At 45.2% G+C, this 27,338-nt stretch overlaps 4 protein-coding genes and 1 long non-coding RNA gene across 7 annotated transcripts; 3 read left to right on the top strand and 2 right to left on the bottom strand.

Moving 5' to 3' along the window:
- Nucleotides 1-555: 555 nt before the first annotated feature.
- LOC112894040 lies at nt 556-1,762 on the bottom strand. The gene is made up of 2 exons (XR_003228937.1): nt 958-1,762; nt 556-858 (listed from the first exon to the last, which is right to left on the bottom strand). It is a non-coding gene; the product is annotated as an uncharacterized LOC112894040 (long non-coding RNA).
- Nucleotides 1,763-3,099: 1,337 nt separating this feature from the next.
- Nucleotides 3,100-5,776, top strand: LOC112895283 (UPF0678 fatty acid-binding protein-like protein At1g79260). The gene is made up of 5 exons (XM_025963232.1): nt 3,100-3,181; nt 3,296-3,837; nt 3,950-4,090; nt 4,756-4,824; nt 5,289-5,776. The coding sequence occupies exons 2-5, from the start codon at nt 3,661-3,663 to the stop codon at nt 5,406-5,408; spliced, it is 507 nt and encodes a 168-aa protein (XP_025819017.1). The 5' UTR covers nt 3,100-3,181; nt 3,296-3,660; the 3' UTR covers nt 5,409-5,776.
- Nucleotides 5,777-6,094: 318 nt separating this feature from the next.
- Nucleotides 6,095-8,134, bottom strand: LOC112895285 (60S ribosomal protein L37a-1). 2 transcript variants are annotated; one of them, XM_025963234.1, is made up of 5 exons: nt 8,016-8,134; nt 7,141-7,180; nt 6,967-7,055; nt 6,515-6,597; nt 6,095-6,400 (listed from the first exon to the last, which is right to left on the bottom strand). In XM_025963234.1, the coding sequence occupies exons 1-5, from the start codon at nt 8,016-8,018 to the stop codon at nt 6,337-6,339; spliced, it is 279 nt and encodes a 92-aa protein (XP_025819019.1). In that variant the 5' UTR covers nt 8,019-8,134; the 3' UTR covers nt 6,095-6,336. The 2 variants fall into 2 exon arrangements, with proteins under 2 accessions (XP_025819019.1, XP_025819018.1); XM_025963233.1 differs by lacking the exon at nt 8,016-8,134 and having other exon boundaries at nt 7,141-7,192.
- Nucleotides 8,135-13,659: 5,525 nt separating this feature from the next.
- On the top strand, nt 13,660-19,697 carry LOC112893245 (YTH domain-containing protein 1). 2 transcript variants are annotated; one of them, XM_025960457.1, is made up of 10 exons: nt 13,660-13,901; nt 13,993-14,135; nt 14,948-15,012; nt 15,158-15,302; nt 15,377-15,444; nt 16,113-16,568; nt 16,657-17,184; nt 17,667-17,879; nt 18,420-18,575; nt 18,892-19,697. In XM_025960457.1, exons 2-10 carry the CDS (start codon nt 14,105-14,107, stop codon nt 19,039-19,041), a joined length of 1,812 nt encoding a protein of 603 aa, XP_025816242.1. In that variant the 5' UTR covers nt 13,660-13,901; nt 13,993-14,104; the 3' UTR covers nt 19,042-19,697. The 2 variants fall into 2 exon arrangements, with proteins under 2 accessions (XP_025816242.1, XP_025816243.1); XM_025960458.1 differs by lacking the exons at nt 13,660-13,901; nt 13,993-14,135 and having other exon boundaries at nt 14,950-15,012; nt 15,219-15,302.
- Nucleotides 19,698-23,799: 4,102 nt separating this feature from the next.
- Nucleotides 23,800-25,383, top strand: LOC112894499 (probable purine permease 4). Its single transcript, XM_025962233.1, has one exon. It carries the CDS (start codon nt 23,820-23,822, stop codon nt 24,975-24,977), a length of 1,158 nt encoding a protein of 385 aa, XP_025818018.1. The 5' UTR covers nt 23,800-23,819; the 3' UTR covers nt 24,978-25,383.
- The last annotated feature ends 1,955 nt before the right edge of the window (nt 25,384-27,338 follow it).

Genomic DNA, 27,338 nt, shown 5'->3' with positions numbered 1-27,338 from the left:
TAAAAGAAGAAACTGTTTTGCTGTTACTGAACATTTTGAGCAGATCAAAAACCAATATTCTGTCTCCAGGTTTAACATGTCTTTCATATTCAGCTACAATTGCCATTTTGCTGTCCACATAAGCCAGACGGTGATTATTTCAATCTCTCCAGTGATGAAAATCCAGTACAGATAAGGTGAATAGATTAATTTATATTTTCTTCTTCTTTTTTGAATTTCAGTAGCAGTTAACTGAGAAGTTGATTGTGAATAGTATGTTTGCTTCTGAAATTGAATATTGCGTCCACAAAGCCCATTATCATGACAGAAGCCAATGTAACATGTTCTTCCATGAAGTTACTTTCACATTCAGACTAAGCAAACAGCACAAATCTGGAAAAGGCCTTTCCTTCTCATCAGCTTTAAGAATAATGGAATTTGACTGATTCCTAGTTCACAAGTAAATGGATTGCTGCACACATGTCTTGACAAGAATCAAGAGATAACGCATAAACAACCTGAGAATGCTTCAGAATATATGAAGTCAAGATAGAAAGGTTTTGAAGAGGCCACACATGTTAAAAAGCTCATTCCAGGGAGCAATTTGTTAACAGGAAACGGTAACAGACTAACAGTACAGTGCTACCTTTTAACACACAAGCACTTGGGCACATCTAACTAAGAAGCGAGAAAAATGGACGAATTGTTGATGGATCTAAGCTTGCAGCTCCAGAACAATAGCAAATGCATACGCTCCATGTATTCAAACTTCATTCTGGAAGGCAGCAAGAAGTTGATTTGCCAGTATATTTCTGTCCAATTGCAATGTCCTCAAGACAATACCAGTATCTCCTGTAGCTTGAAGCCAAGCACAATTGGCTGTTAATGCATAGGAGAAACACAAAAAAAGGTATTAACATACACTCCACTGATGTAATTGGATGGAAAACTTATCATAAGAATGAGATTCGGAAATACTCGAAATCCACGCAGTCTTCTTTATTTGATCATCGCTGTAACGCGACGGTCTCGAAGATGGTCAGGCCATTGACCGCTCCACATGTTCCCGCTGCTGCGTCGTCAGCGGCACGCCGGCACCTGCTTCACGGCTTCCATCAACATCGCGCGTCGTCTCGCCGCCGCGTCGCCACCGGAGGTGGTGGAGGCGCTGCCCCCGGCGGGCGAGGACCGGGCCGGCCGAGGTGCCGTCCGGGGTACCTCTCCAGCAGGCAACAACTCGCCTCTCTCCAGTCCCTCTCAATCTCTCCCCTAAAGCAGACCAGCTAGAAGCAACTCCAATTAATCCAAGCTCCTACCTTGTCCAAATCGGCAAAAACAACAGTCAGGAGCTTATCTCCCACACGCCACTTCTCTCCCTACGAATTTCCTCCAATACAACCAGCTCCAGCAGCCTTCAATCCACCGGCACCAGCGCGTGCTCCTCCGAATCCAAACCCTTCACCAATTAGAGCAGCACGCGCACCACCCACTGCTTGGCTTCTCCACTGCCCACTCCCACATGACGCGCACGGGAGGGAGGGAAGGAGCTCGAGAGGACTTGGCACCGAGGGCGATTCACGAGCCGGCAGCGAGATGCGCCCCTCCAAGGAGCACTAGCGAGCTCGTGCGGCTCCCACAGTTCGAACGGGCGGCCACGGCATGCTTGATGCTTCTGAGGTAGAGGGAGGAGGAGCTCGGGCAGAGGTGGGTTATGACATGGAAGAAGAGAACAGGGAGGATAGCAAGCTCTGGTGAGGGGGTTATATGCAAAATTTCAGGATCGCGATTAGATCCAAATTAGGGGGTTTATTGCAAAATTGTAATTCCATATTTACATAAACTACCCTGAATCGGATCGCGACTATAAATCGCGATCCGAACTAGAGGGTTTATTGAAAAACTGTAATTCTCTATTTATATAGACCACCTTGAATCGAATCGCGATCCGAATTAGGGAGTTTCGTGTAAAACTGTCATACTATATTTACATAAAACACCTCAAGTTAGGGACCTATCTAAAAAATAATTTGCAGCAGGCCGAACCGCCCGCTCTTCGAGTCTTCGGTCCCGGCGGCGGCTGCTTCGATCCTCAATGGCTTCTCCCAGGAATAGAAGCGGGAAGCTTACAGGATTGGTTGGCTTTTCCGGTGGGACTGAGCTTCTTGAGGCATGGCGGCTTGAATGCTTCTCAATGGCGAATTGGCGAGCATAGATGACGCGCTCAACCTCTGCTGCCGGGAGGAGTGGCACATGAGAAGCACAGCTCAGAGCGCACCGCGGCCTTCAGGGTCAGATTCGATGCTACGGGATTTTACGGTCCAGAACAGTGGCTGACTCTTTATCACTTCAAGTTTCAACAGAGTCCACGCTGCAAGTGCAATTAATATCTCCCGAGCTTGATTCACAATTAGAGTGCAAGATCACCATAATGCCTGCAAAATACATATTTCTTCCTCACCAATCCCAGACAAAGAGCAGAAGGACAACAACGATCTTAGGTAAATTCAGCTATCTACGATCAAAGCTTCAACGACTGTTCATGACAAAACATCAAGGAAACATTTTCACTCTAGAGTTTGTCGCTATCTCTAGCCCTCTCTGTTCCACATCAAGAGCTTCAACAACTGTTCATGAGAAACCAGCAGCGGCTTTGAAAATTCCTGACAGGCCTGTTTGCATGTCGCCTGAAGCGCCATGTCCAACAGTTATCGCCGGTTGCTTGCTCTTAGAATTATACGGCAGCTCCACGTTACCGCAATCCTGTAGGTCTAATTTTTTTTACGCTTCTCAAGGACTCACTGTTAGCCATTTTTTACTCCATCCATGGTCCGGATGGCTGGTGCGACAGAGAGGAGCTTCGCCTCGATTCCTGCGTGGTCCCACTGATGGCTCGGGTGCCGCGCCATGAGCTAGCGAGAGAATACTCGCTAGCGCGGATGTTTCGGTTGTTTCACTTTTCTCCAGCTCAGCTAAAATCTGAGTCAGCTAGTGACGTCGTCTCCCTTCGGAGGAGACCTTAATCTTATGACCTGGGCAGCCCTGAGATGCTTTGCCGTCTGAACCTCCACCTCCCCGGCATTCCGGCAATATGAGGCTATCTCGCGTTTCTTCTCCGCATGCCTCTCAAAGCGGATGACGTTCTCTGCAACTGCAAAGGCCGTTGGTTGGAGGACCGAGGCCAGCCATTGAGTAGGAATGCAGGGTTGGCGATGGCTTCTCTCAACCTCCTCTAGCTATTCTGAATGGTCTGCTCACTTCTTTTTGAGGGAAGTCTGCTCACTTCTTGATCTGTCATTTCTCTGCCTGCTTATTGTAGATGACATCTAGGAAGCCTCTGCAAGAACAGCATCTGGAAGTTGGTTCGGTGCTTTCTTCAGCTCGTTGCAGAAGGTAGATCAGGATCAGATGACGACGCAGCCAAAAAATTATCGACGAGACAGAGAAGAGACCACAGACCTGCTGGACCTTTCATTCAACGAACTCACATGATGGTTTGCTCTGCCGATTTTACGGTGTGTGTGCGTGCGTGGCATATAAGCCCAAAGCCCAATAAATTTCCAGCATCCAGAGCCCAACGAGTCAGAACACAGGGCCTTCGCAGCCCCGCGAAGAAAGCAAAGCAGCCGACCTGCTGACCAGCGGAGAGTCCAGGACCCAACCGGAGCCACCAAGGAGGGAGGAATGGAAGCCGCCGGAGCAGGCACGCCCACGCCCACGCAGCCGCCGGCGCCGCACCCGGCGGTGGCTCCGCTGGCGTTCCTTCTGGGCAAGTGGCGCGGGGAAGGCGAGGGCAGCTTCCCTACCATCTCCTCCTTCCGCTACGGCGAGGAGCTCCTCTTCTCGCACCACCCCTCCAAGGTGCGGGCCTCCCTACCTGCTCTGTTTCCCTCGCGAGAAATCTTCCCTTTGGTTGCCCCAATCTTAGACGTTTTCCTTTGAATTGCTGGATTGGTGTTGGGTGGGGGTCCAGCCGGTGATCTCGTACACGCAGAAAACGTGGAAGGCGGCGTCCGGCGAGCCGATGCACGCCGAGAGCGGGTACTGGCGGCCCCGCCCAGACGGCTCCGTCGAGGTGGTCATCGCGCAGAGCACAGGCCTCGCCGAGGTTCAGGTGAGCTCCTAGTGCCAATTAGTTTCTTCTCTCCAAGCGTAGCTGGCGTGTGCACTTTTGGGGCCAGTTGAAATTCGATACAATGTTTAGTTCTGCAATCTGCATATATAGTGAACTACTGCACATTCTGTGGCTTTCACCGGCATCTGAAGTGTGATTTGTGCTGCTGCGCCAAGAAATACAGGAAGCTAGCTGCATCACTGAAATTAGTAATGGATCAGCATTTGCCTGCAGAAGTTTATGCTATTCCTGCATTATGGGAAATTTGTATTGTGGGCGTTGATGGAAATAAGTACGAATACCATTGTACTAGCAAATTTGCTAGCTATACTTTTGTGCATTGGAAGGAGTGGATGGAAGTGTGGGATAACACAAGCTCAGACAGTCCAGGAACAACTGATACTTTGAGTGCAAAGTAGCTACAGCTAATAATCATCCCTTGGGCTCTTGACACTTATTGATAAATTAAGTGTATAAATTCACTTTAAAGCTGTTCTCGTTTAAATTTAAATCTGTCGTGCCTGCTCATAACTCAGATTTTAAAATCCATCAGACAGGGCTAGCTGAAAGCTATGTTACTTTTCTGGAAATTTGTATCTATTCATATTTCTAAAGTGATGTGTGTTTGATTTTTGAGCCACGTTTTTGTATTTCTAAAATTGCAGAAGGGTTCATATGATGCTGAAAAGAAAACGGTGACACTCCAAAGCGAACTTGTAGGCAACGCGTCAAAGGTACTGCCTCACTGGATAGCTATTGTTCCCTGTTTCTTTCATTTATATTACATTTTCATGTCATATATAACCTAGAAAAAATAGATCAAGATACAGAATATTTCAAGCTTCTATACTGATAAGCCAGCTACTCATGAAATTTTACACCAAGAAATCCATCTTTACTCACGAAAGTCTACTTGTTATATTTCTGTCCTATGGTGAATGCTCTTTGTGTTCATGAATTATGCAAGTATAGCTTGATTGTTTCATCCCATAGGTTCAGTATGTTTTGGAATTGCTATTTTGAACTCTGTGGTTTGATTGCATCGCCTTCACGCATCCTGAGCTGGATCTACTTAAAGATAGTACAATTCTGATTTCTGAATTACATGGGGTCTCATCTGATTCTGATGACCCTGGAACCCACTGGATAGATGGAAAGAGATGTTGTCTTTTCTACTAATACTGCTTAATTTTGCCAGGTGAAGCAGATCACCAGAGCTTTTCAAGTAGCAGATGGGGAGCTCTCGTATGTCGTTCAGATGGCAACAATCACAACTAGCCTACAGCCACATCTCAAGGCCCTTCTCAAAAAGATTTGAAGATGGTTGAAAATCTGCAGTAGCGTGGCCTCTTCGCTAACAAGAGGGTGGTTGTCCTGAGCATATGCTGTTCCATTCATTACTATCGGGGAAGTCAAAGTTCAATAAGCTCTTAGATACCTCACATTCAACAGTCAACATAGTTTTTTTTTTAGTGTTTGGTTCAGTGGGACCTTGATGGTTAATATCACCCCATTCTGATGTTTGATTCAAGAGGTGGGATGAGTTGATCCATCAATAAGCCTGAGCCCCTGCAATTCGTTCTGATAAGTAAACCTTTCCAGTGTTTCAGCGAATGTTTTTGAGTTAGATAAACCGCTTAACAATGAGGGGAGCAGATGAATTGAAGTGGCCCATGTTTCACTGAACCAACCGAGGCAAAAGTTCAAAAACGGGTTGTGCATTCCCACACCTCCTCTTACTGCTATATCCTCCAGACAGTACCAAGTATTTCGTGTAGCATTAAGCCAATCACAATTGGCTGTTGATGCATAGGAGAAACACACAAAAAAGTTGCCCATGTTTCACTGAACCGAGGCAAAAGTTCAAACGGGTTGTGCATTCCCACGCAACCTCTTACGAGTGGCAGCCAACCAACGCGTGCTTAAGCCAGGATCAAGAGAACAGAACCACCACAAAACAAAGAGCTTGGCTCTCGTTAATTTAGAGAACATGCAGCAAGAGAATAGCAATCCAAAGATGGGGAGTGTAATAACCGCGAGGAAATTCCTCATCATGAACGGAAGCATATGGTCAAGACAGGTCAACTTTGCAACGGAAACCAAGTACAAATTTTAGCACCATAATTTTAGATATCCTTAAGCATAACCAGAATATTGAAGGATGTTCTCAGGCCAAACAGCCATATAGTGATTCAAGTCTTAAGACACTACAAAAAGCCAAGGACTACTGCAGAGAAGAGCTCCGATCATGCCTCAGTCTGCTCCCTCAAGCGCCGGATTGTGCTCCTGACAGTGACTGCACTGGCAGTGCTGCAAACACAAACAAAAGAATTATCACATTTGCAAAAATGTATGCATGTTACAGGAGGGAAAAAGGCCAAATAATGGGTTTGATAGAAACGATGCGAGTAAGAAAGGCCGTACTTCATGGTGTAAGCACCACCAGCCTTGACCTTCCCGCAGTCCTTGCATCCCCAGATTCCAACTGCTTTCCTCTTCACAGCAAACTGGTAGGAGAACAAAGAAGGGAAGCATTAGGGCAAAATAGCATAATTTGCATCTATATCTTGAATATAAAGTGCTCCATGCTTAAACATCTTCCAAAGCATTCAAATATGGTACCAAACAAACAAAATTGGCAATAAATATATTTAAAACAGGCCGCTTTCGTGGGATCAAATCACTATACAGTCAAGTTTTCTCTCTAGTTGACCATTCAAAAATGAGACAAACAAATAAATATATTCAGCACATGATGCTTTCTTGAGATATACAGTCTATTGTTCAGTCTAGTAGTGGTGATAACAAGTACATGGTATTCATAAATAAAGGTTGCAGTAAATTGCTCCAGAATGGCCAACAGCTGCCTGACATACCTTTCCACAGAACTCGCAGAAGTACTTGGAGTGCTGAGACACCTCCATTTTCTTGATTTGCTTACGCAAGCTAGCACCATACCTAGTTCCTACAACATTGTAATTTGCAAGGGTTAGCTTCAGAAATCCTAGAAGCATGGCTAAGGATATAGATCATATTTTTTTATCATGTACCATATTTGCCGACAATTCCAGCCTTCTTGGTACGCTTCGTCTGCATAGGCATTCCAGAAAGCAACAAATTAGACAGCAGCTTACAAACTTTCTTCAATACAGTGTATAACTACTATAAGTTCAGTACTGAAGTATTAATACATCTTTGAGACAAACTAGCTGTACTGATTCATGATACTATCAAGTATCATGGACCACACACACACTGGTTGACAATTCTAACATTAGATATGCTAAAGTTTTCTACTGGCAACCTGTGCAAAACAACCCATTGCTAAACTCTATCTGGCAGAAAAATACAAGCTATTTCTTCAGCTAACACAGGCAATCCAGGGGCCAAGAACTCAGATGATTCCAAAGAAAAAAAGTGCTACAAGCCTGGTCCAGTAAAAGTGAACCTTGAAAGGTGTGAATATGAGACATTCATATCCAGTGGCTTGAACTTAGCACTAGAAGTCACCTGATACCAGGTGCAAAGGATTTCTTGCAGAACTAAAACATTTGGCCAAAACGGACAAAGATCACCACCACCGTGTTGCAGACTGTGTACCATGAGGACCTACCCTAATATCACGACCGGAGTGCGTCCTCTACCCTACCAATGGCTGTTGCACATAACAACTCAAATCGCATCTCCACCCCCAAAGAAGTAGTCTATCTGAACTCATCCTATCACTGCACATCAAACTGCAGCCAAACTACGATCCTTAGCGCCCACGAACGATCTCGCAAGACGCATCCTAACAAGCCGCATGGAACCACGCATCACCCCGGAGAGCAACACGGATTCTACACCATGCCCCGGATCTATGATGGCAAACCCGCAGAAGGTACAGGACTTGGGCATGGGGGATGGGAGGAGAGAAACGGCGTACCATCGCGGCGACGGGTCGGAGGCGTCTACGGCGACGAGGCGCGGGGCGGCAGCGGGCGGCGGCGGCGCAGGTGCGAGTAGGACTCGAGGTGGAGGCACGAGAGAGATGTTATAGAGCGGGGCTAGGGTTTCGCGGATGTATATATGGATCGGGCCCCTCGAACTGTTATATGGACTGGGCCAAGTGGAGTTTTCCGATGGACTAATAGCCGGCCCATTCGTTTTTATGAAAAGGCCGGCCCATTCTTTGACGGGTCCCTTCTTAGACTATTAGGCCGAGTTTGGGCCTTCCACTCCAGATTCCACCAGACCAAGCGCAAAATTGCCGGGCTTCTTCCAAACTTCTCTCCTCCATCATCGTCTGCGTTCTCTCTCTCTCAAAAAAAAAAAAGCATCGTGTTCCAACTTGCAAAGGACCGAGAAAAAGAACAGAGAAGGGGGAAAATGCGAACCGAACCACCGTCGCGGCCACGTTGATGGAACAGCATCTTGGCTGGGTCCTCGAGTAACGACGATGATTAGCGGCACTATTCTAAGCGGGGCATTGATCTCACGCTACCAAGTCAGAACATCGTGTCGGCCCAAACCACCGGTAAAACAATGCCGCGCGCTGCCCTGATTGCCGCTGCTAATTAAGAAGCTGACGGCGACCGGCGACCATCGATTGCCGCAGTGCTGCTCTCCCCACACACATGCTTAAAAACAACTTGCTCATTGGCTGTTGCCGCACGCTAATCAGCAGTGGTTACGCCGGGCCCGTCCGTACTTAACGTGCCAACTGCAGGGCGCCTCCGAAACCATCGCGTGCGCTTCACCAGCAACCTGCTCACCTGCCGGCTCAAAACTTCGGACGCGTCCTCGACTCGATCTCTTCTGCATCATTTTCTTTCCTGGACGTCACCTGGCTAGGCTCTGGTCACTCACCAGGATTAAAAGCTGCGTGCTGCTGAAAGGACTCGTTGTCGTCGTCGGAGTAAGCAACCGTCTGCACGTTTGCTCTTATAAGAACTCGATGCTTGTGTGCTAGCCAAGCAAGTCACACGCGTCAGTCCAGGCCGCTCCGGAATCCGTTGCGGCAAGTAACGGACACCCTTTCGGTTTGATCGACCTGCGCAGGTGGCGGCACGGCACCGCAGATCGATCCATCGGGCTGCTCTGGTCTTGCACATCGCCGTCGCGTAGCCAGCGGCGGCGGCCACGCGACGGCTTGCCGAGAAGGGGACAGGGGCGAAGACGTGCCTCCGGTCACGAAGGAAGACGCCGTCGCGGCCTCGCGGGCATAGGAGGTTGGGCCGGGGAACGGAGGACGACGCCCGCCGAGGCCTGGCGCGTGCTCGCCAGCTGAACCTGTTGTTGGATCAAGCGGGGTCGTCCGGCAGATCCATGGCACGCGTGTTGGTGTCTTTCGGAAATCCTTGCAATACACTAGACGACGAACATCTTTTGGAAAGTAATGTGTTGTGATTCACAAGGATAAAAATGTAATTATGTGCAGTTCCCTGTTTTTTCCTACATTTTTAAGGCGGCCGTTTATAGCCGTCAGATGCAGATCGGATGTGAGAAAAGGTGGAAATCTGATGTTTGGGAAAGAACGGTTCAAAATAAGGAAAAAGTCTGGTTTACGCCATCGAACTATCATAAAAGTCTGATTTTCAATCTTCAGCTACAAAATCGGATAACAGGGGCCATCCAACTGTTAAAACTGGAAAATTTAGCCCTTTGTGTGGTTTTCCATTTTGTGAAAATTTAAATATTTAATTTTAAACTAAAAAAGTTCATAAGTAATTTATTTTAAATAAAAAAATACAAAACTGGTATCAAAATTTCTTTAAAAATGTAACCTATCTATTGGCACTATAGTTGTTAGTTATTCGGATTTAATTTTTTATATTCAAAGTATTCATTGCTTGCAATTATGCCTATTATTTTTGGATAATAAGATTCAGATAGAGCAATAATAGATATGTTACATTTTTTAAAAAATGATACTAGTTTCATATTTTTCTGATTTAAAATAAATTAGTTTTGATTTTTTAGATCTAATTAGATTTTTTTAAAAATTTTAAAAATACAAAACCACCTTTGAAACCACCCTAAGGGCCAGATGTGCTGACAGTTGGATGGCCTCTCTTATCTGGTTTTGCAGTTGAAGGTTGAAAATAAAACTTTTGTGACAGTTTAAGGGTGTAAATCGGACTTTTCCCTAAAATAAAGCATCAAATTATATACACCTCCGTTCCAAATTATAGATTATTTTAATTTTTTAAAATTTATAGTTTTTACTATATTTAGATATATGGTATACCTAGATGCATATGTATCTAGAAAATTAAAAACGACCTATAATCTAGAATGGGAGGGGTACATGCCTGGACGCTGAATTGTACCAGTATCAGAAAAATACTGCTCATGCGGTGTACTCTTGCTTTGCTAGGAATGGTTCAAGGACTACTGCAAAAAAATGGTTGTAGCCCAGTGAATTTTGCACGCAGTTCCAAGGACCTTGTGTTTGTTGGGTCGACACGTTCAAGGCATCAACCGACAAAAGAAGCGGGGGGAGAGAGGCTCAAAGGCCGCCCCGGAAACACGGTTGTTGGACACCAGCGTTTGGCCATGACCTGACCTGGTGTAGCGTAGGGCATCCTTTTGCCATTGTCAAAGTACAGCGGGCTGTGACATCACGGAGCGCATCCATGTAGGTCCCAAGGAGATTAGATATATTCCCTTGGGAATTTCCATTCTCCCAAGGAGAGGTGATGGCCATGGTACCCTGCTTGGCCGACGGGACAAAATATATTCCGCTACGATAAAGGCGAAAAAGAAATTGCAAGGGAAGATGCTGCGCCACTGTTCTTTTAATTGTTTTTGTTAGAAAATAGAACTCTTCTGTTAGGGCACACCGGAGAAGGATGCCTTGGAAAAGTTGCATGTATTTCCTTGAAAGAAAAGTCTATACATATCCCAATTTTTTTTTTTGGCCTCAGAGGTGGGACAAAGTAAGAACCAAGAAGTGATCAAAGTTTAAGAACGGATGGTCTCTGAGAGCCCTCGGAGAAAACAATACAATTTGAAATTATGGGTCATTCTATCACCGAGTTTTCTTTCTGCAGATGTCAAATCAGATTGGCGAAAATAGCCTTCAGTGCTTTATTTTTTTCTCTCCTTTGTGGCTCCTTTTCCCTTGCCCTTTTTCTCTCGATGCTAGCGGAGCATCACGCAAAATGCTTTCCATCGTACGTGTCCAGTCACCACCAGGTGCCTTTTCTGGCATCGAAAGGTGGCAAAACTTCTCCTTTATAAAAATAATAATAATGGCGGTGTGGGTGACCATTGCACCTCCCTTTTTATAAATTCAGCAAGTACATGCTTGAAGCCTCCGAATTAAGAATTCAGCAATAATCTTCATACTCAGATGCTCGCCTCTTCCTTGCATGCATTTCTCTTCTCATATCTTCATGCACCCTCCCCAATGAAAGAAGTAAAAAAAAAAAGTGCCTGCAAACACAAGTCCAAACCATGGTGACAGGCACCTGAAAGTTTCATCTAGACACTTGGTGCTCATCCATATGTCTTTTTCTAAAGAAAAGCACCGTTTCTGCAGAGTCATTTTGCACGCTGTTGCTGCGGAATTGTCAACCAGTTATCGACAACCTTTCTCGCATGCTTGCCTCTTTCTTGCGTGTATTTCTCTTCTCGCCCCTTCCCCATATCCCCCAATGAAACAAGTAAAAGGTGCCTGCAAACGCATCCGCCACCGTGGTGAAATAGGCACCTGAAAAGTTCCATCTAGACACCTGGTGTTCATCAAAAGATCTTGAAAAACAGTATCGTTTCTGCAGAGTCATTTGCACGCTGTTGCTGCTGAATTGTCAAACAGCTATTGGCAGCCGCTAGCGACTGATCGAGCCGTGGAAAACATAAATAAAAAATATAAGAAATATGTGACTAGACTAGTGTAACCTCAATTATAGCTTTGGAAAGGAAGCCATTTAGTTACTCGCGCTGTATAGCATCTAGTAGCATGGAGCAAAGCATGGGCTCACCCCCGCACTATCTTCTCTCTTCCGGGAGAGGATTCGCCGGCCGTTGGTTCGTTAGCAACGGGCTTCCGTCCGTCAGTCCGTGGTCCCGTACTCCCATCGTCTAGTGGCAGCGGCCAACGATTCTTTCTCGCCCGTTCCTTGCTCGCCGCACCGGCGATCGTCGCGCGAGCCAAGCCCTGCCCACGCCTGGCAGCCAATTCGCCGCACCACTCGGCTCCGCTCCGCAGCGTTTGGAGGCTTGGAGCCATCCGGCACCTGATTTTTTTTTTCTTTTGTCTAGGGTCGTTGCTCCATCATCTCTCTCAACTTTGACGAATGACTCCTCGATGAGCTTGTCTGGAGTTTGAGGTTGGTGGTAACCCACCGTGGGTTTTACCGGTGAGAAAGGAGAGGCTTTCGGAGTCGCAATGGTGATGGCAGGAGCCAGGAGGTGGCATCGAGATGGACATGAAGGGTGTTGCCGTGGACACCAGACACGATTGGATCGACCTTGCCTGCGGTGGCGGAGTGTGAGGTAAAGTTAGAGGGAGGAGGGGCAATTTGAAATGGACCATGTGGAAAAGTCAAAAATAGAAGGAGCAGGGCTCTTGCATGCGTACATGGAGGCAACCAATTTTGCAAAGAAGGGTGCGGGAGAAAATTCCCACCAGAGGGGCACGGGGCGCACGGGGTAGCCCAGTTTCACCTCCACTAGGTTCCGCCACTGCTTGCCCGTTGCGAGACTTGTTTGAGTAGTGACGGCGCCGACGGAGCTCGTTAGAAGATGCAACTAACTAAAAAGAATAGACCGATGAGTGTCTGCTCCTAATCCTATGGAGCAAAAAATCAGGTGCCAAGCATCAAATAGACAACCCCATGAATAAAATTCATCTCCAAAAATGATGTGGAAAAACGTTCCTATTTTAAGATGCGAGACCGCAAAGATATCTGACTTCTATGAAAGAATGGACTTAAGTTTCTTTCTTTTAGAAGAATGCATTCAAGTTTATTTAATAGCTTTGTAGAAGTAACTGAACTTTCAACTAATACTAGCTATTAGTAGATTTTTGTAGAAAGAGAGATCATACATGTAGAATGTCTAGCCTATTATGTTCGATCCCCATCATTCACTCATTTTTATTATCATTATTTTCTATATCTTGTTCAATGTTTTTACCATAATGTTCGTTTAGTAACCCTAGATTGTTACATCATATTTAATTAAGTTGCCATATTTTATTGAACCTACTAGGCTACTACCAACTAGAAATGATGGATAACGTTTTATCATAATTTATTCGCTACCGATCTACGATAAAATCAAAGCGAGGAAACTTCATATGGGATTCACACGAAAAACCAAAAATCTTTTTGAAAAGGGACTTCTGTGAGATTTATCTAGCTTATGTAAAATTCACTAAAATTCATCCGTTCCAAAAATGCCCCAAATGAAAAGCCTATGACACTTGACACCTCTTAGCTCGGTTCAGCGCTTCAGATGCAGCTGCTATCACGCAGAGGGTCCTAGTCCTGCCATGTGGGATACAAAGGGAATTTAAAAAACAAAAATATATATACTAGCATCCTGAACACTACAAAACTCTCGCAAAGAAACCTGGAGGGGCAACCAACACAGCGCACACCGCCGTCTCGCGAACCAAAAGTTCAAAACCGCACCCCGAAAATCGCCATCCACCAGAAAAAGCCTCCACCCAATTAACCCCCTCGCCGAAACTCGCCGCCGCCTCCAGCCGCTGCCTCTCCTTCCGCCTCCGCACCGGCGCACCGGCTCCGTCGCCATCGCCCAGGCCTTCGCGTGCCACTTCACGCCGCGCACCTCTCCTCGTTGGCTGCCGGCCTCCGCGGTACTGACCTCCTTCCCTGCCGTTCGCCAGTTCGCACGCACCGAACCCAGTGCCATGTCTTTACTGATGCCTCGTTTTTCTCGCCCTGCAGCGGCGGCCGGAGCAGGCTAGGGTACCGGCGGCCCCCGGCCCACTTCTCGGTCGAGCTGGAGGACACGCGCAGCAGCCCCGGGTTCTTCTGCGGCGAGCTGTGGTGTGGCCTCATGGAGCCCAAGGGCGGGCCCGGGCAGAAGCGTATCCTTCCTTCTCATCTCGCGCCCCGTCCGGCGAGGAGAGGTGGATCCGATGGATGGATTCGTGGGGTTCATGTATTTGCTGTTTGTGCTTTTGCGTGCTTTCTGTTGGATCAATAAAATTTCTGGAACTGTTTTGATGTGGAGTGCTGGTGAATTTTGGCGTTCCCCTTGCTATTGAACTCCATTGTTGTCCTCCTAAATTGCTTTTGCGTTAATCCGGTTTCTGGGAAACAAAGAGGAGGATCACTGTTTGCAAGAAGTTATCGCTGAATTGTCTGTGCAGTTTTTTCTTTTTCATGACCTGGCTCTGTAGAATTTTGATCAAAACTTTTGATCCCTTTTAAATTTGATCTCGACAGTTGACGTTACTGAGCCTTTCGGTTCCATATGTTATCATTAGCAATTCAGTAATATATACTATTATTAGGTGCCCTTCATTATTGGGGTTTGAGAGTGCGAGCTGAGCCAACTCCCATTTATTTGACAGGTACACCAATAATATGGTGCCTGCACTGAAGAGTTCCGGTATATTGTTTAGGTTTGTGGTGCATGTATCAGTCCCTCAAATCTAGCTCAATCGGAGTTCCTTTAATGCCCTTGTTTGTGATATAGAAATTAACTGATCTGTATATTTATTTATCTGTCCACACGATGAGTTGATTAAGGACAATTATTAGCTGCACAATATCAGCCTGGTGTTATGTTTGTGGATCATTATGGTGTGGTTGGGTTATTTTATTGGTCACTCGTGGACAATGACCCTTAGAAGTATATATTCTGTTTGCAACCCTTGACTTTTCTATCATCCAGCTATCGAAGAAGCAATGGACAGCTTGAAGATTGATGCTAGCACGAAGGCAAGCAATGTCAACTTGGTGAGATTCTCATTCCTATACACAATATACTAACTTGCTTATCTTAGCGTATAAGGAACGCCTTTATTTCCTTCTTTGCCCTGTGGTTGGTTAGTTGTGCTATATCTACTTTCTCATTGATGCCTTTCATCTTCGACCCTTGTAGCCTGCTAAGAAAGACGCAAGTTCTTCTGATGCAGTATCTTGCATTTCCTCGGGCGATGCAGCTAGTACTGTGAAGGAAAGTGAAATGAACCAAGAAGCTTCTACTGGGGACCAAGGGATGTATTACTACGGATATTACTATCCTGGTGCGTAAACCAGTATCATGATCTGAAGATAAAAACACTGTTCATTCATTTGACAATTCGATTGTTTTGTGCAGGCTCATATGGAGGATGGGATGAAAATGGCTACTTTGTTGGTTATAATGGCCTAGAGATGCACCCAGCAGTAAGTTATAATAATAGTGTACTTCATAAAGGGTTAGATATGCCTTTCCTATAGCTGGCACTAGTAGTCCTATCTAAATCAAAACAGTGGTGCACTTTGTGCGTCTCTATGGTGCTGTGGTGGTACCAACAAGCTTTGCACCTGTTGGCTGTCATCTTTTCTTGGCCATGTTTGGGAAAGTGGCCTACTATTTTTTAATGTCCTTTATTCTTCTATTGTTGTCCTTGTTCCAAAAATCTCTCTGCAAGGTATGTTAAATGATTTTTTTAAAAATCTTTGTGCCAGTTGCCATTTCACTACATGTGTTCATGACCTCATGACTCGTGTTGTAGTGCTCGAGATAAATAAAGCTGAATCATTGCCGGTGAATGGTCTACCTGTTAGTGAGGATTTGTCTTTCTAGTTGCGTGCATGCTATACAAGAATTTATGGTCAAGGTCCTTGTATATACTTCAAATTCTGATCTTAAACGATGAAGTGTAAATTATGAAAGTGATGTTTGGAGTACTCAATTTAAAAAGCATTGATTGAATTGTTGCTGTATTTGAGTTCCTTATCATCTATTTTAGTGGTGCCCTCATTTCTAGCTTGAAGGTTTTTTTTGAAGCTGTTAAAGCTGACAGAATGCAAGGGAACTTCTTTTATATCTGCTTCATGTTCCATTTCAGGTGGTTCAAGGTGATAACGGGTCATATTTGTGCTATCTCCCTGGGTATGAAAATGGATATGCTTCTTATAGTCCGGTTGTTCCTGGTGGCGTTACTAGTGCGGATGGTCAATATGTCAGCAAAGAGCCATATTACTCCACTGCAATTCCAATGCCAGATCCCAGCACACCTGGCATTTTTGCTCAACCAATTGCTTATGGACCTGAACTAGTCCCTGCATACTCATGGGACCCTTCTTTTGTTCTTCTGGATGGGGTTCAGGGACGTCCAGTTGGTGTGCATCAAACAAATTATGCTGCAAGACCAAAGTATTCTTCTAATAAGCATGGCGTTGCTTCTTCCAAAGCTGTCCGCAGTGCAAAAGCTGCTCCAGAAACTATCAAAGGATCGTCATCGGCTCTAGAACCTTTACCAAATGCTGCTAATAGCAACCCATTATCAAAGGGTGCAAATAAGGTATTTGAAAATTCCTGTAAAGCATAGATCTTGGCTCTTGGCCCATAAAGGTAGGAAACTTAATTTGACATTCTTGATCTCATGCTAGGCATCTGGTGCTTCCATAACAAAAGGATATCTTCCATCTAGCAAGTTTGTGACACATAGTAATAACCAAGGAAAAAGCAGTGTTTATCAAAACAAAGGCATCAATGTGAAAGAAAGTGGTAGAAGCTGGACCAACAATGACAAGCTTAAGACAAGAAGTAAGCTAAATGGACATGGTGATTCTGACATATCTAATGAGAATAGCCACGCTGATGACTCAAGACACAGTTTAAGCCCTCGAGGTGATGTTGTTGGATTGTCAAGTACTGGAGATGCTAACAATACCATGCCTTCACCTGTCACGATAAGCAAAAATGCATATAATCTTCCAGATTTTGTCACGAAGTATGAGCAAGCTCTATTCTTTGTAATTAAATCTTACAGCGAAGATGATATTCACAAGAGTATCAAGTACAATGTCTGGGCAAGTACTCCTAATGGAAATAAAAGGCTTGACAATGCCTATAGACTTGCACAGGAAAGGATGGCAGAAAAAGGAACCAAATGTCCTGTTTTCCTTTTTTTCTCTGTAAGTTACATACTACTAATTGTTCCTAGGGAATTATTTTCTCATGACATCACCATGAATCTCAGAGTGGTGTGTTTCCCTGTGGTATCCAGACCTTGGTTCTAATTTAGTGTAGCTGACTGTTGTTCTGGCACTCAATTTCACATAGGAACTGCATAACAGGAAGGAATTTTATTTCCTAATTTCTCTATTTCCTTTAAAATAACAGAAAATATAATAAATATTTCACAAGTAGATGCCATTTGGTTTCTTTGTTCCATGTCACTTTAGACTTCTGTTGCAGTAATCATTACAGGCGCCTAAACCTGCTGTACCAGTATGTGGGTAGAACACAGAGCAGCTCCAACCTTATGATTAAACTATCTGATAAAAGTTTTTATGGCAAATAATGAGTTGCATATCTGAGCGCCCCTTTTATGATTAGGGCAACATTTAGTTTTCTTTTGACCCTTTATATTAACTAATATAAAATGTTTTGTCAGGTTAATGCAAGTGGTCAGTTCTGTGGTGTGGCTGAGATGGTTGGTCCAGTAGATTTTAACAGGAACATGAACTTCTGGCAACAGGACAAGTGGAATGGTTTCTTTTCAGTAAAATGGCACATTATCAAGGATGTGCCTAATCCACAATTTCGCCACATAATTTTGGAGAATAATGAGAACAAACCTGTGACAAATAGCAGGGACACACAAGAGGTATGCCTTCCAATATCTAACAAGATTTTCTTGATTTTTTTTATAGGTTGGAGAGCTTTGTAAGTTATAGTTTTGTTTCATGAGAACATGTCAAGAAATTTGTGTGTATAAGATTTCATGCTACTGCCCATGTGGTTGCTGTTGAAAAAACCTTGTAAGTTATTTTTTTGTTTCATGAGAAATGTCAAGAAATTCGTGTGTATAAGATTTCATGCTACTGCCCATGTGGTTCTCCTTGCTGTTGAAACAACCAATCCTATTTGTGCTCTGCATGATGAATGACTTGTTTGCTTCTATGATCTGAATGATAGTCCTTAATTATCAATTTCACTTGATTCTGCTTTTTGTATAAAATGAATGCCAATATCTTTATAAGCATTGCAGCCTCTTTTAGGTTCTTTTCTGTTCTGTTCTTCGGTTTTCTCTGTTTCACTAATCAGTTACGGTGTTCCATTCTAGTCTAAATATGTTTTTCTCGTACTGTAAAAATGGTATTTAACTTTATTTTAACCTGTAATCATGTATGCATTTCCAATTCAGGTCAAATTTCTACAAGGTACAGAGATGCTGAACATTTTCAAGAACTTCTCGTGTAAAACATCAATATTGGACGACTTTGACTTCTACGAGAATCGGCAGAAAGTAATGCAGGACAGAAGGGGCAAGCCACTCACTACATCTTTTGATCACACATTGGTATGTACTCCACAGTATGAACTCCATATATATCACTACATTTATCCTCTCTGTTTGTATGTCTCTATTTTCTGTTCATATGTATTTTGGGACAATAAAGCAATGGTTTTACCTGTTCAAATACCATAAAAATGGCAATGCTATACCTCGTGGGTTATGATTGATGGAAGGGTATCGCAATTAAGATTGGCTGGCTTGTGGTGACAGAAGATTTTAGTTCCATATGTTATTCTCTGCAATAAAAGTAATTTGCAATCTACATTGGCATTGACTAAAGGTGGTCATTTGTTCTCATTGTTGTTTATTCTCTGTGCAGGCAAAAGCTGAAATATCTGCAGAAATTAAAAGGCAAAGACAATTGATAAGTGGCACACAGATTGATAGAACTAAGAGTAATGAGGGGCAGGGCACTAATGTTGGTATGGTACCTGATACAACCAAGAAAAATGAGGAGCAGAGTGATTAGGAGCTACCCAGCAAGGTTGCAACAGAAGGATGATGACTGTTTGGGCTACTTGAACTGGGAAAAATGAGATAGCCTCTGAAATGGACTTCAACCTGAAATGATAAGTTTGATGCGCGTAATGTCGAAAACAATCATTCTTCAAGGTTCTCTTCCATTTTCTCATGCCAGCGGAAAAGAAAAAAGGTGAAGCCATGAAACTGTTTTCCCACGAGAAACATTCGATGACTGGGAAAATGGTTCCGGGACATTAGGTTGAGGCCCTCAGCGCCAAGGCATTAGAGCGCCCTCCTTGTCTATTTTTTTTATCTGGGAGGGCACTTTCTTTTCTTATGTCGGATCTTTTTTCTCCTTCTTCCTATTAAGCTGCTGAGGTTTTGCCAAGCAATTTGTGCTGGGGTTCAAAGAAGCTAGTTTGCCTCATGGCCGGGTGTTTCTTAAGGGTATGTTTGTTGATGTGTGGGTTGTCCTCTAGAATGTGATATGTGTTGGATGTTTTCTTTTAGAATCCGTGTCCTTGTTCTAAAAAACTGACATAGAAGAAAAGAAAAAAGGGGGTATACTGTGAGAGATTAGGAATTGCTAGAATTACAATAACTTCATATTGTGCTGCTGTTTCTTCCATTATCAAGAAAAGGGACAAAAAGATTTGAAAAGCCGTTGATTTGTGCAGCCCGTTATGAGCCTTTCATTCTCGCTTAATTCTTTCTGGCCGAATTGGGTGTTTGATTCAGACATCTGTGGCTGGCCTTCGTCGCGTCGTGATGAGTCATGGGTGAATATGTATAAAGCTGCCGCGCACTTTCCGGAATGATTTCGACGGATTGTGTCCTGACATCCAGTCCTTTCGGAAAGGGACTTGCTAGCTGATTCTGCGTACAGATGGCGTATGTGTAAAGAATTAAAGATTACTTTATCGATGTTACTGTCTTTTGTAGTGCTGAGAAGACTTTTGTTCTGTGATCCAATTTGTTGTGGGGATAGTGCGGCCTTTTCTGAGTCAGCTGATTGCTTTCTCTCCCGTCTGAAACACGAAGAGTTTGGTTTTGCAGCCTGCACATTGCTTAATTTGAGAAGCGCTAGCTTCAGTTGCCTGCTTACGATGTTGAACTTATTTTACAATTGGAGTCTTTCGCAGGATGGATTCACACGATTCCTTTTCCTTTTCCTTTTTAAGGCAATGCTTCTGTTGTTTCTGCCAGTCTTCAGTCGAAGTGCAGTCGGGAAGAATCAGCTAAAGAAACGCGCGGTTTCTTTTGTTGGGCTAAGCGCTGAAATTGTTAACTTGAAATCAGTCCATAGGATAAGTTGTCAGCCCAGCCCAATACCACACTGGTATCCTTTTAGAGGTGGTGGGGGAAGAAGGATACCAGTGTGGTATCAGTCCATCTCCGTTTCTGGGCCTGAACGATTTAGAAGTGGAGAAGATGATGAAATGGGAAGGAGAATTAGAGATTGCCGGCGAACACAAAGAAACCAAAGAATTTCGGGTGTGTTGTTAACTCGGACCTAAACTAGTGGCAAATCTGAGAAGGCCTACGTTGGTTTGTCCCCAGCCATCTCTTACTAACTTGATAGAAGAAACAAGTTCATTGTCGCCGGTAAATGCATTCTCTGTCAGTATGTACGTACGAGGTCTCTGAAAATAAACGCGATTTTCTTTTACACCTTCAACTGAGCCGGTTTGGACTTGAACCACGACGCAGTTTAACTGGCTGCACACGGGAACCCGCAGGCCTACCTGCAGCAGAGCGCTTCACATGCAGCCTGGAGCGTCGAGCGTACTTCGGTCCCCCTGTCATCCGTCCAAGGACGCTCGGTGTACGATACGCATCACAGTGACACAGGCCCCTACGGCCCTAGTACTCCTCTACCGTGCGTGACCGTTCCAGGCAACCTTCCAGGTGGTGGTGGGCAGCACGCAGAACCGCAGGCGGATCGACGTGCAGTGCAGGACGCGTGATGCGGCGTGCTCTGCAACTGCCGTTGCCGGACCAAGGCCTAACGGTTTGTCAGGGTCGACCACCGGAACCTGCGTCTGAACTTTTGCAAGTCTTTCCTGTCATTGTGTGGAAGGGCTGACGCCGCGACAGCCATGGCCCCTGCCTTCACCCACGACGTGCGCCTACTGTGAACCGCAGGCCACCGCGCCTCAGTTTCAGTCCCAAGTCCCAACAAAGTCGAGCGGTCAGCTGGTGCACAATCTGGACACGGATGAGGACGAGGATGATGACATTTTGCCGATTAAGAAAAACTTGGTTTCATTCGTGACGCGCCCTCGGGCACGAAAACCACGCGGCGCGAGCGTCGCAAACTCCTCGGCGAGGCGCGTCAGCTGATGATGGATGGTCCTCCCGTGTCTCCTTCCCGCGCGCTCGCGGCGTCGAAGCCGGGGAGCCCGGGACGGGACGGGACGAGGATGACGACGAGCTCCCTGGTCCCTCCTGGCGCTGCTCCTCCTCGCCGGCTCGTCCTCGGTCGGCGACTCGGCGTCGGCACCGGCCCTTCTCTCCCTCTGCAGATATGATGCGCTTTTGCTGCGGCCGTACTATTTATAGCACCCAAGCCGGATATCCTCCGAGAATTTGATCCTTTGCCATCCCCATATAGCCGATTTTTGCCACTTGGGCAGCCCGCATGACCCTTCTTCTCCAAAACAAGGAGGTGCCAGTGTCCTAGCAAGCAAAAACACTAGGGACTTAGGGTTATTTGTGCTGTACTTCAAAATCTAGTACTAGCTGCTCCCACAGCAGATCCCGACCATCACAGTACCCGCGAAATAAACCCCAGTGTTCTATATAAACCCTTGAAGAATGAAGACAACAAGCCAGTTTATTTGCCAGGTGACAGGTTCTGTAATCATCAAAACTGCTCCAAATGCGATATGTCATGTGTGTGAGTTAAATAATTCGGATGGGCCATTTATGAATTTAATAAAGGACAAGCCGTATAGGAATAGCAGCTAAACAAGTTTTAAAAGGACCGGCCTGTAGCGAGAGTAAAGGACAAGACGCTCTTTATGTGCATTTTTGGATTCTCGAGTTTGAGATATTGCATCAGAAATGATCTTTCGTTCTCCTCATTTGACCCGGCTAGTTTTGGATCCGGAACTAATGAAGGTTTTAGTTCCGGATTCAACGGCTAGGAGGTGGCGGGGAGCCAACCGGGACTAAAAGTCACCCTTAGTCCCGGTTGGTGGATCTAACATGAACTAAAAGGATTCTTCACGTGTTAGTTTAAAAGGAAGGCATCCTATTCAAAGCCATGTGTTGTATAGATGAGGTGGTAAAGAAGTTGTACGTGAAGCAAGAGGTCTCGGATTCGAGTCCTAGGCATTGAGTAAATTTTTTATCCGGTTCTTTAGTCCCGGATTCGTAGTCCCAGTTCCATAATCGGGATTAAAAAAATTAGGAACCGGGACTACCAGTGCTGGTGTTGGGAATCGGGGCTATCAGACATGGCCTTTGGTTGAGATACAAGACTTCAATTTCCTTTAACGATGTAACAAATTTTATGTGCCTTATTTTAGAACGGTAGTGCCAGTGTACATACCTAGCCGTAGATACACTAGTGGTTGAACTCGACATACCTAGAAAGCAGCAACCGACTTCGATCAGTTGCAGCAACCAGAGTCTAGGCGTCTAGCTTATCGAGTGGAATTGTGGAAACTTCACAAAATCTTTTGATTTGCTAATCAACATGGAAAAAATACCAAGAAAAAAAACAGATATATATTATCCAGAGTGGTATACATCCGGTCACAAAAAAGTGATGCTTCGGATTGCGTGCATTCAACGCTTTTAAAATCAAACCATCAACGTCCTTTTTAATTTATTTTATTTAACTTTTAAAGGTTGTGCAGTAAGATTGTCCTCAAAATAATATCACAAATATGCTACATTTTACAAATATTCTGATATCAGTGATTAGCGGTCAAAGAAATCTGTCGGTGACTTTGCTTATGTCGAAGGCTGGCACTCTTTTATGACAAGACTCGAGTACCATTTAAATTTAACCTCAAAGCATAAAAAATGCTGCAGAAAACAGAAAAGAAAGTTTGAGGTGTCAACCTTAACTTTGTTCCTTTTCATCCTTTCCCTTCCACCTTTGACTTACCTATGTCATATTTCTTCTCATCTTAGTTACTCTCAGCATATATATCGAAAATAAACATCAGTACAGAGGTATTAATTGACAATATACATCATTTTCTTAAAAAAAATTAAGCCAATGAACATTTCAAGTTTTTACTGAACTTGAAATACCACCCAATATATTTTTCCCCCGATGGACAAATAATGGAAGTCCGTAGCGAAGTTTTTGGGGCCAAAAATTGAAGTTCCAAATTACTCTATCTAAGATCATGACAACACAATCACCTACACTCCTTCCCATTGGCGAATGCTGATCAGTTTGCCGTGCCATCATTCACCTCAAGCTTTGAGGTTTATTGAACTATAGCTGCAATGATCCAGTGCACCAGCACAACCAAGCAAGAAGGCCGGCGAGGATGCACACGAATTTGTCGAGAGCAATAACAAAACATATCACCGGGAAATTTAATTAAATCCCATCCAAACAGACGACTCCCCGTTTATTCCGCTCCCACTATTTGCTTGATCCCCATCCATCACCCACGGAAAGCTCGTAATCGCCTCGCCTCCCCTTTAAAAAGAGCAGCTAATCCCACGCAAATCACCCGCACTCATCTCACTTAAATACTCCCCCACCACCGCACCCCGCTTCGCCCAACGCCCACAACCAACTCCCCTAGCTCGCCAATGCCCACCACGGTCGCCACTCCGGCCCCGCTCCTCGACATGCCGGCGCCGCCGTCGTCGGACGCCACCGCCAATGGCGCGGCGAGGCGGCGGCGGCTGCTGCTGCTGTGCGCCAACTACGCTGCGCTGCTCGGCGGATCGGTGGCGTCGAGCCTGCTGTCGCGGTACTACTTCGCGCACGGCGGGCACAGCCGGTGGGTGGCCACGCTGGTGCAGTCGGTCGGGTTCCCGGTCCTGCTGGTGCCCGTCTACGCCGGCAGGCCAGCGGCGCAGCCCCGGCCGTTCGCGTGGTTCACGCGGCGGCTGCTGGCCGCATGCGTCGTCATCGGCGTGCTCATGGGGGTCAATAACCTGCTCTTCTCCTACAGCTCCTCGTACCTGCCCGTGTCCACCTCGTCGCTGCTGCTGTCCACGCAGCTGGCCTTCACGCTCGTGCTCGCCGCCGTCATCGTGCGCCACCCGCTCACCTTCTCCAACCTCAATGCCGTCGTGCTCCTCACGCTCAGCTCCGTGCTGCTCGCGCTCCGGTCGTCCGACTCGGGCGAGCGCCCCGACGGCGGGAGCAGGGCGAGGTACTTCGTCGGCTTCGCGGTCACGCTCGGCGCCGCGGGGCTCTTCGCCGCCTACCTGCCGGTGATGGAGCTGGTGTACCGCAGGGCCGTGTCCGGCGGGTTCCGCATGGCGGTGGAGGTTCAGGTGATCATGCAGGCCGCGGCGACCGGTCTGGCGGTGGCCGGGCTGGCCGCGGCCGGCGGGTGGCGGGAGGAGATGGCGCGCTGGGACCTGTCGCCGGCCGCGTACTGGGCGGTGGTGGCCGCGCTGGTGGTGACGTGGCAGGCCTGCTTCATGGGCACCGCGGGGATGGTGTACCTCACGTCGTCGCTGCACAGCGGCGTGTGCATGACCGCCGTGCTGACCGCCAACGTGATCGGCGGCGTGGTCGTGTTCCGCGATCCGTTCGGGTCGGAGAAGGCCGTGGCCACGGTGCTCTGCGTCTGGGGCTTCTCCTCCTACCTGTACGGGGAGTACAGCACGCAGCAGAAGGCGCAGGAAGGCGACGCCAAGGTGGCGGCCGCGTCCACCGGAGGCGGCGCGGACAAGAGCGATGCAAGTGGTGGCGTGGGAGGAGGAGGCGGCGGCGCAGTTGAAACAGTTTGAGCTCACTGGCCTTTTTCATTTCTAGAGCACATAGTATATATGAAACATGGAAATGTGAAGAGGGGAGGAGAATATTGTGGGGAGGAGGATCATGTTCATGAAGGGTACATCCATTAATTGCATAATGCATGCAACATAAACTAGGCATGCAGGGCACAAGAGTCAAATGCTGTGTACATACTACAGTGTTGAACAGTCCATGAGAGAGAGAAAGGTTGGTGGTGGTGTTTTGGTGCTTACTTGTTTGTAAGGTTTAAGGTTTAGTGTGGCTAAGGATAGATGGATGGATGAATGGAGCAGTAGCCAGTAGTAGGTTATATAAAAATGTTACAAGTACTGCTCTTGTGATGTAGCATAACCAGAGTACTTGATCAACTTAATGAACTGAACAGTTACTTTCTTCGAATTTTTGACTTTTTTTAGCTGCATATATAAGTAGTATGAGCTCAAAGTGCAACTATTATTCGGTCTGCTGTTGTACAGTACTTGTGCACGTGAGCAGTTTTTATAGCACAATAATAATTTAGGCCAATGCATACGTGTTATTTGGTCATTTTTGTGGACATACACCTAAATGATTGTTCACTATTGGGACGATGTTACCCTACTAACTACTATATTTAAATTAATATTTGTTCAAATAGCCTTTTTAAAACGTAGTCTCCTGCGACCTATATGAACAGTCTACAATGCAGTTTACTCGAAAATGTAATTTCGAAATCGAAGTCTTTGTTGTTTTACTTTTAGGAAGCTGCAATAGTTGCACAACTATTACACACCAGCAAATTCAAATTTTTATTTAACATTGCTAGACCCTCACATGACAGCTTAATTTCACCTATATTCTTCACATAAAACATGTTCGTGTGACATGAGAGTGAGCATCACACTCTCTGAGGTATACATCATCATCATTTGGGTGCTCACCAAAGTGGATTGAATTGATTGCATGACATCCAAATGTTAAATATATGGCTTATTGGTTGTCCAACTCCATATTAGAAAATGCGTGTGAAGAAAGGGATAGGCGCAGAAGCTTTGAACTTTTTTTTTAGGGGAATAATCATCCTCTCAGATTTAAGTCCACACAAATGAAGGTGGACTATATAGTGCTCATACAGTTAATACTTTACTCACTCGGCCAATCATGCTTCGAGTTATTGGGGTTTGACGATGCCTCAAGGCAATCGTGAAACGGAAAAGCAGAAGCAACACTGTGTGTGTGTGTGTGTGTGTGTGAGAGAGAGAGAGAGAGAGAGAGAGAGAGAGAGAGAGAAGGCCCATCAAGTGAAGTTGACATTAGCCTATGAATGATGTTACAGCCGCAGCAAAATGGCAATGCATGCACGAACTGGTGTTTTTATAATAGCAATTGAGCTTGAATAGTGATCCTGGTGTACGTTTACGTACTAACTAAAACTAAGTATTGAGCATCGTTTAGCTAAGTTGACATGAAGGGAGAGAACAATTTGATATAGGGAAAGTAGTGGTTAGCTACTTGTGGCAAAGGAGAGATGTGTGGCTTTTGTTAGAAAGAAAATGTTGAGCTGAGCCAGAATGATGTGTGATATGGGTGGGAAGTTAGCTTGGTGGTTATGATGTTTGTTCATCATTTTTTAACTAATCAACTTGAAGCGGCGGTAGTGTTCTAAACAAATCTCTGGCAGTTACAATGGCACAAACTTTCTACAGCAAAAGTGGGTGCACAACAGTACTATAATTGCTGTTTTTTTTGGCTTCATGTAAAGATTAACTCCTAGCTATTGCTGGACTAAGAATGCACCAGTCTTTCTGAATGTGTTTGCTAAATTTTATTGGGTGTCTAGGATGCTACCTAGGATTAGGAAGGCCACCCATAAAAAAGGAACACCAAGTTTGCCAATCCTATCATGAATTAAAAGGTTGCAACCTTTTATACGCTGAGGAGCTATATTAGTAGCTAACTACTCCCTCCGTTCTAAAATGTAGTTCGTTTTGGCTTTTCTAGATTCATAGAATTTGCTATGAATCTAGATATAATATATATCTAAGTGTATATCAAAATCTATGAACGTAGAAAAGCCAAAACGAACTACATTTTGGAACGAAGAGAGTAAAGTCTAAAGGTACGATGAACAAGATATTTCCTTCATGTGAGCATTGTCTCAAATGTAGAAGAGTAAAGTTTTAGAGTAGAAATGAGTTGCAACACAAAACAGAGATAGAAAGAAAGAACTGGGAAGATCATAGAGAGGTTAATTATGGCATGTACTATCGCTAAATTAGTAATTAGCCATAAATAAAACTCCTACTAAGTTGGATACTTGAACCTAGATATATGGATAGGTTCTACCATAAGGGATCTAACCAACTGGGCTACAC

The sequence above is a fragment of the Panicum hallii genome, chromosome 5 (assembly GCF_002211085.1).
Source record: "Panicum hallii strain FIL2 chromosome 5, PHallii_v3.1, whole genome shotgun sequence".
Classification (NCBI taxonomy): Eukaryota; Viridiplantae; Streptophyta; class Magnoliopsida; order Poales; family Poaceae; genus Panicum; species Panicum hallii.
Note: the sequence above shows the minus strand (reverse complement) of the source record. Positions and strands in the feature narration are given on the sequence as shown.

Coding starts and splice junctions, on each gene's coding strand:
- LOC112895283 (XM_025963232.1), top strand. CDS start 3,661: ATGGAAGCCGCCGGAGCAGGCACGCCCACGCCCACGCAGCCGCCGGCG. Junction 4,091..4,755: donor CAGGCCTCGCCGAGGTTCAG/GTGAGCTCCTAG, acceptor CTAAAATTGCAG/AAGGGTTCATATGATGCTGA. Junction 4,825..5,288: donor TTGTAGGCAACGCGTCAAAG/GTACTGCCTCAC, acceptor TAATTTTGCCAG/GTGAAGCAGATCACCAGAGC.
- LOC112895285 (XM_025963233.1), bottom strand. CDS start 7,192: ATGCCTATGCAGACGAAGCGTACCAAGAAGGCTGGAATTGTCGGCAAA. Junction 6,598..6,966: donor TCTGCGAGTTCTGTGGAAAG/GTATGTCAGGCA, acceptor TTCTCCTACCAG/TTTGCTGTGAAGAGGAAAGC. Junction 6,401..6,514: donor GGTGGTGCTTACACCATGAA/GTACGGCCTTTC, acceptor TTGTGTTTGCAG/CACTGCCAGTGCAGTCACTG.
- LOC112893245 (XM_025960457.1), top strand. CDS start 14,105: ATGGAGCCCAAGGGCGGGCCCGGGCAGAAGC. Junction 15,013..15,157: donor AGGCAAGCAATGTCAACTTG/GTGAGATTCTCA, acceptor CGACCCTTGTAG/CCTGCTAAGAAAGACGCAAG. Junction 17,880..18,419: donor ATAGCAGGGACACACAAGAG/GTATGCCTTCCA, acceptor TTTCCAATTCAG/GTCAAATTTCTACAAGGTAC.
- LOC112894499 (XM_025962233.1), top strand. CDS start 23,820: ATGCCCACCACGGTCGCCACTCCGGCCCCGCTCCTCGACATGCCGGCG.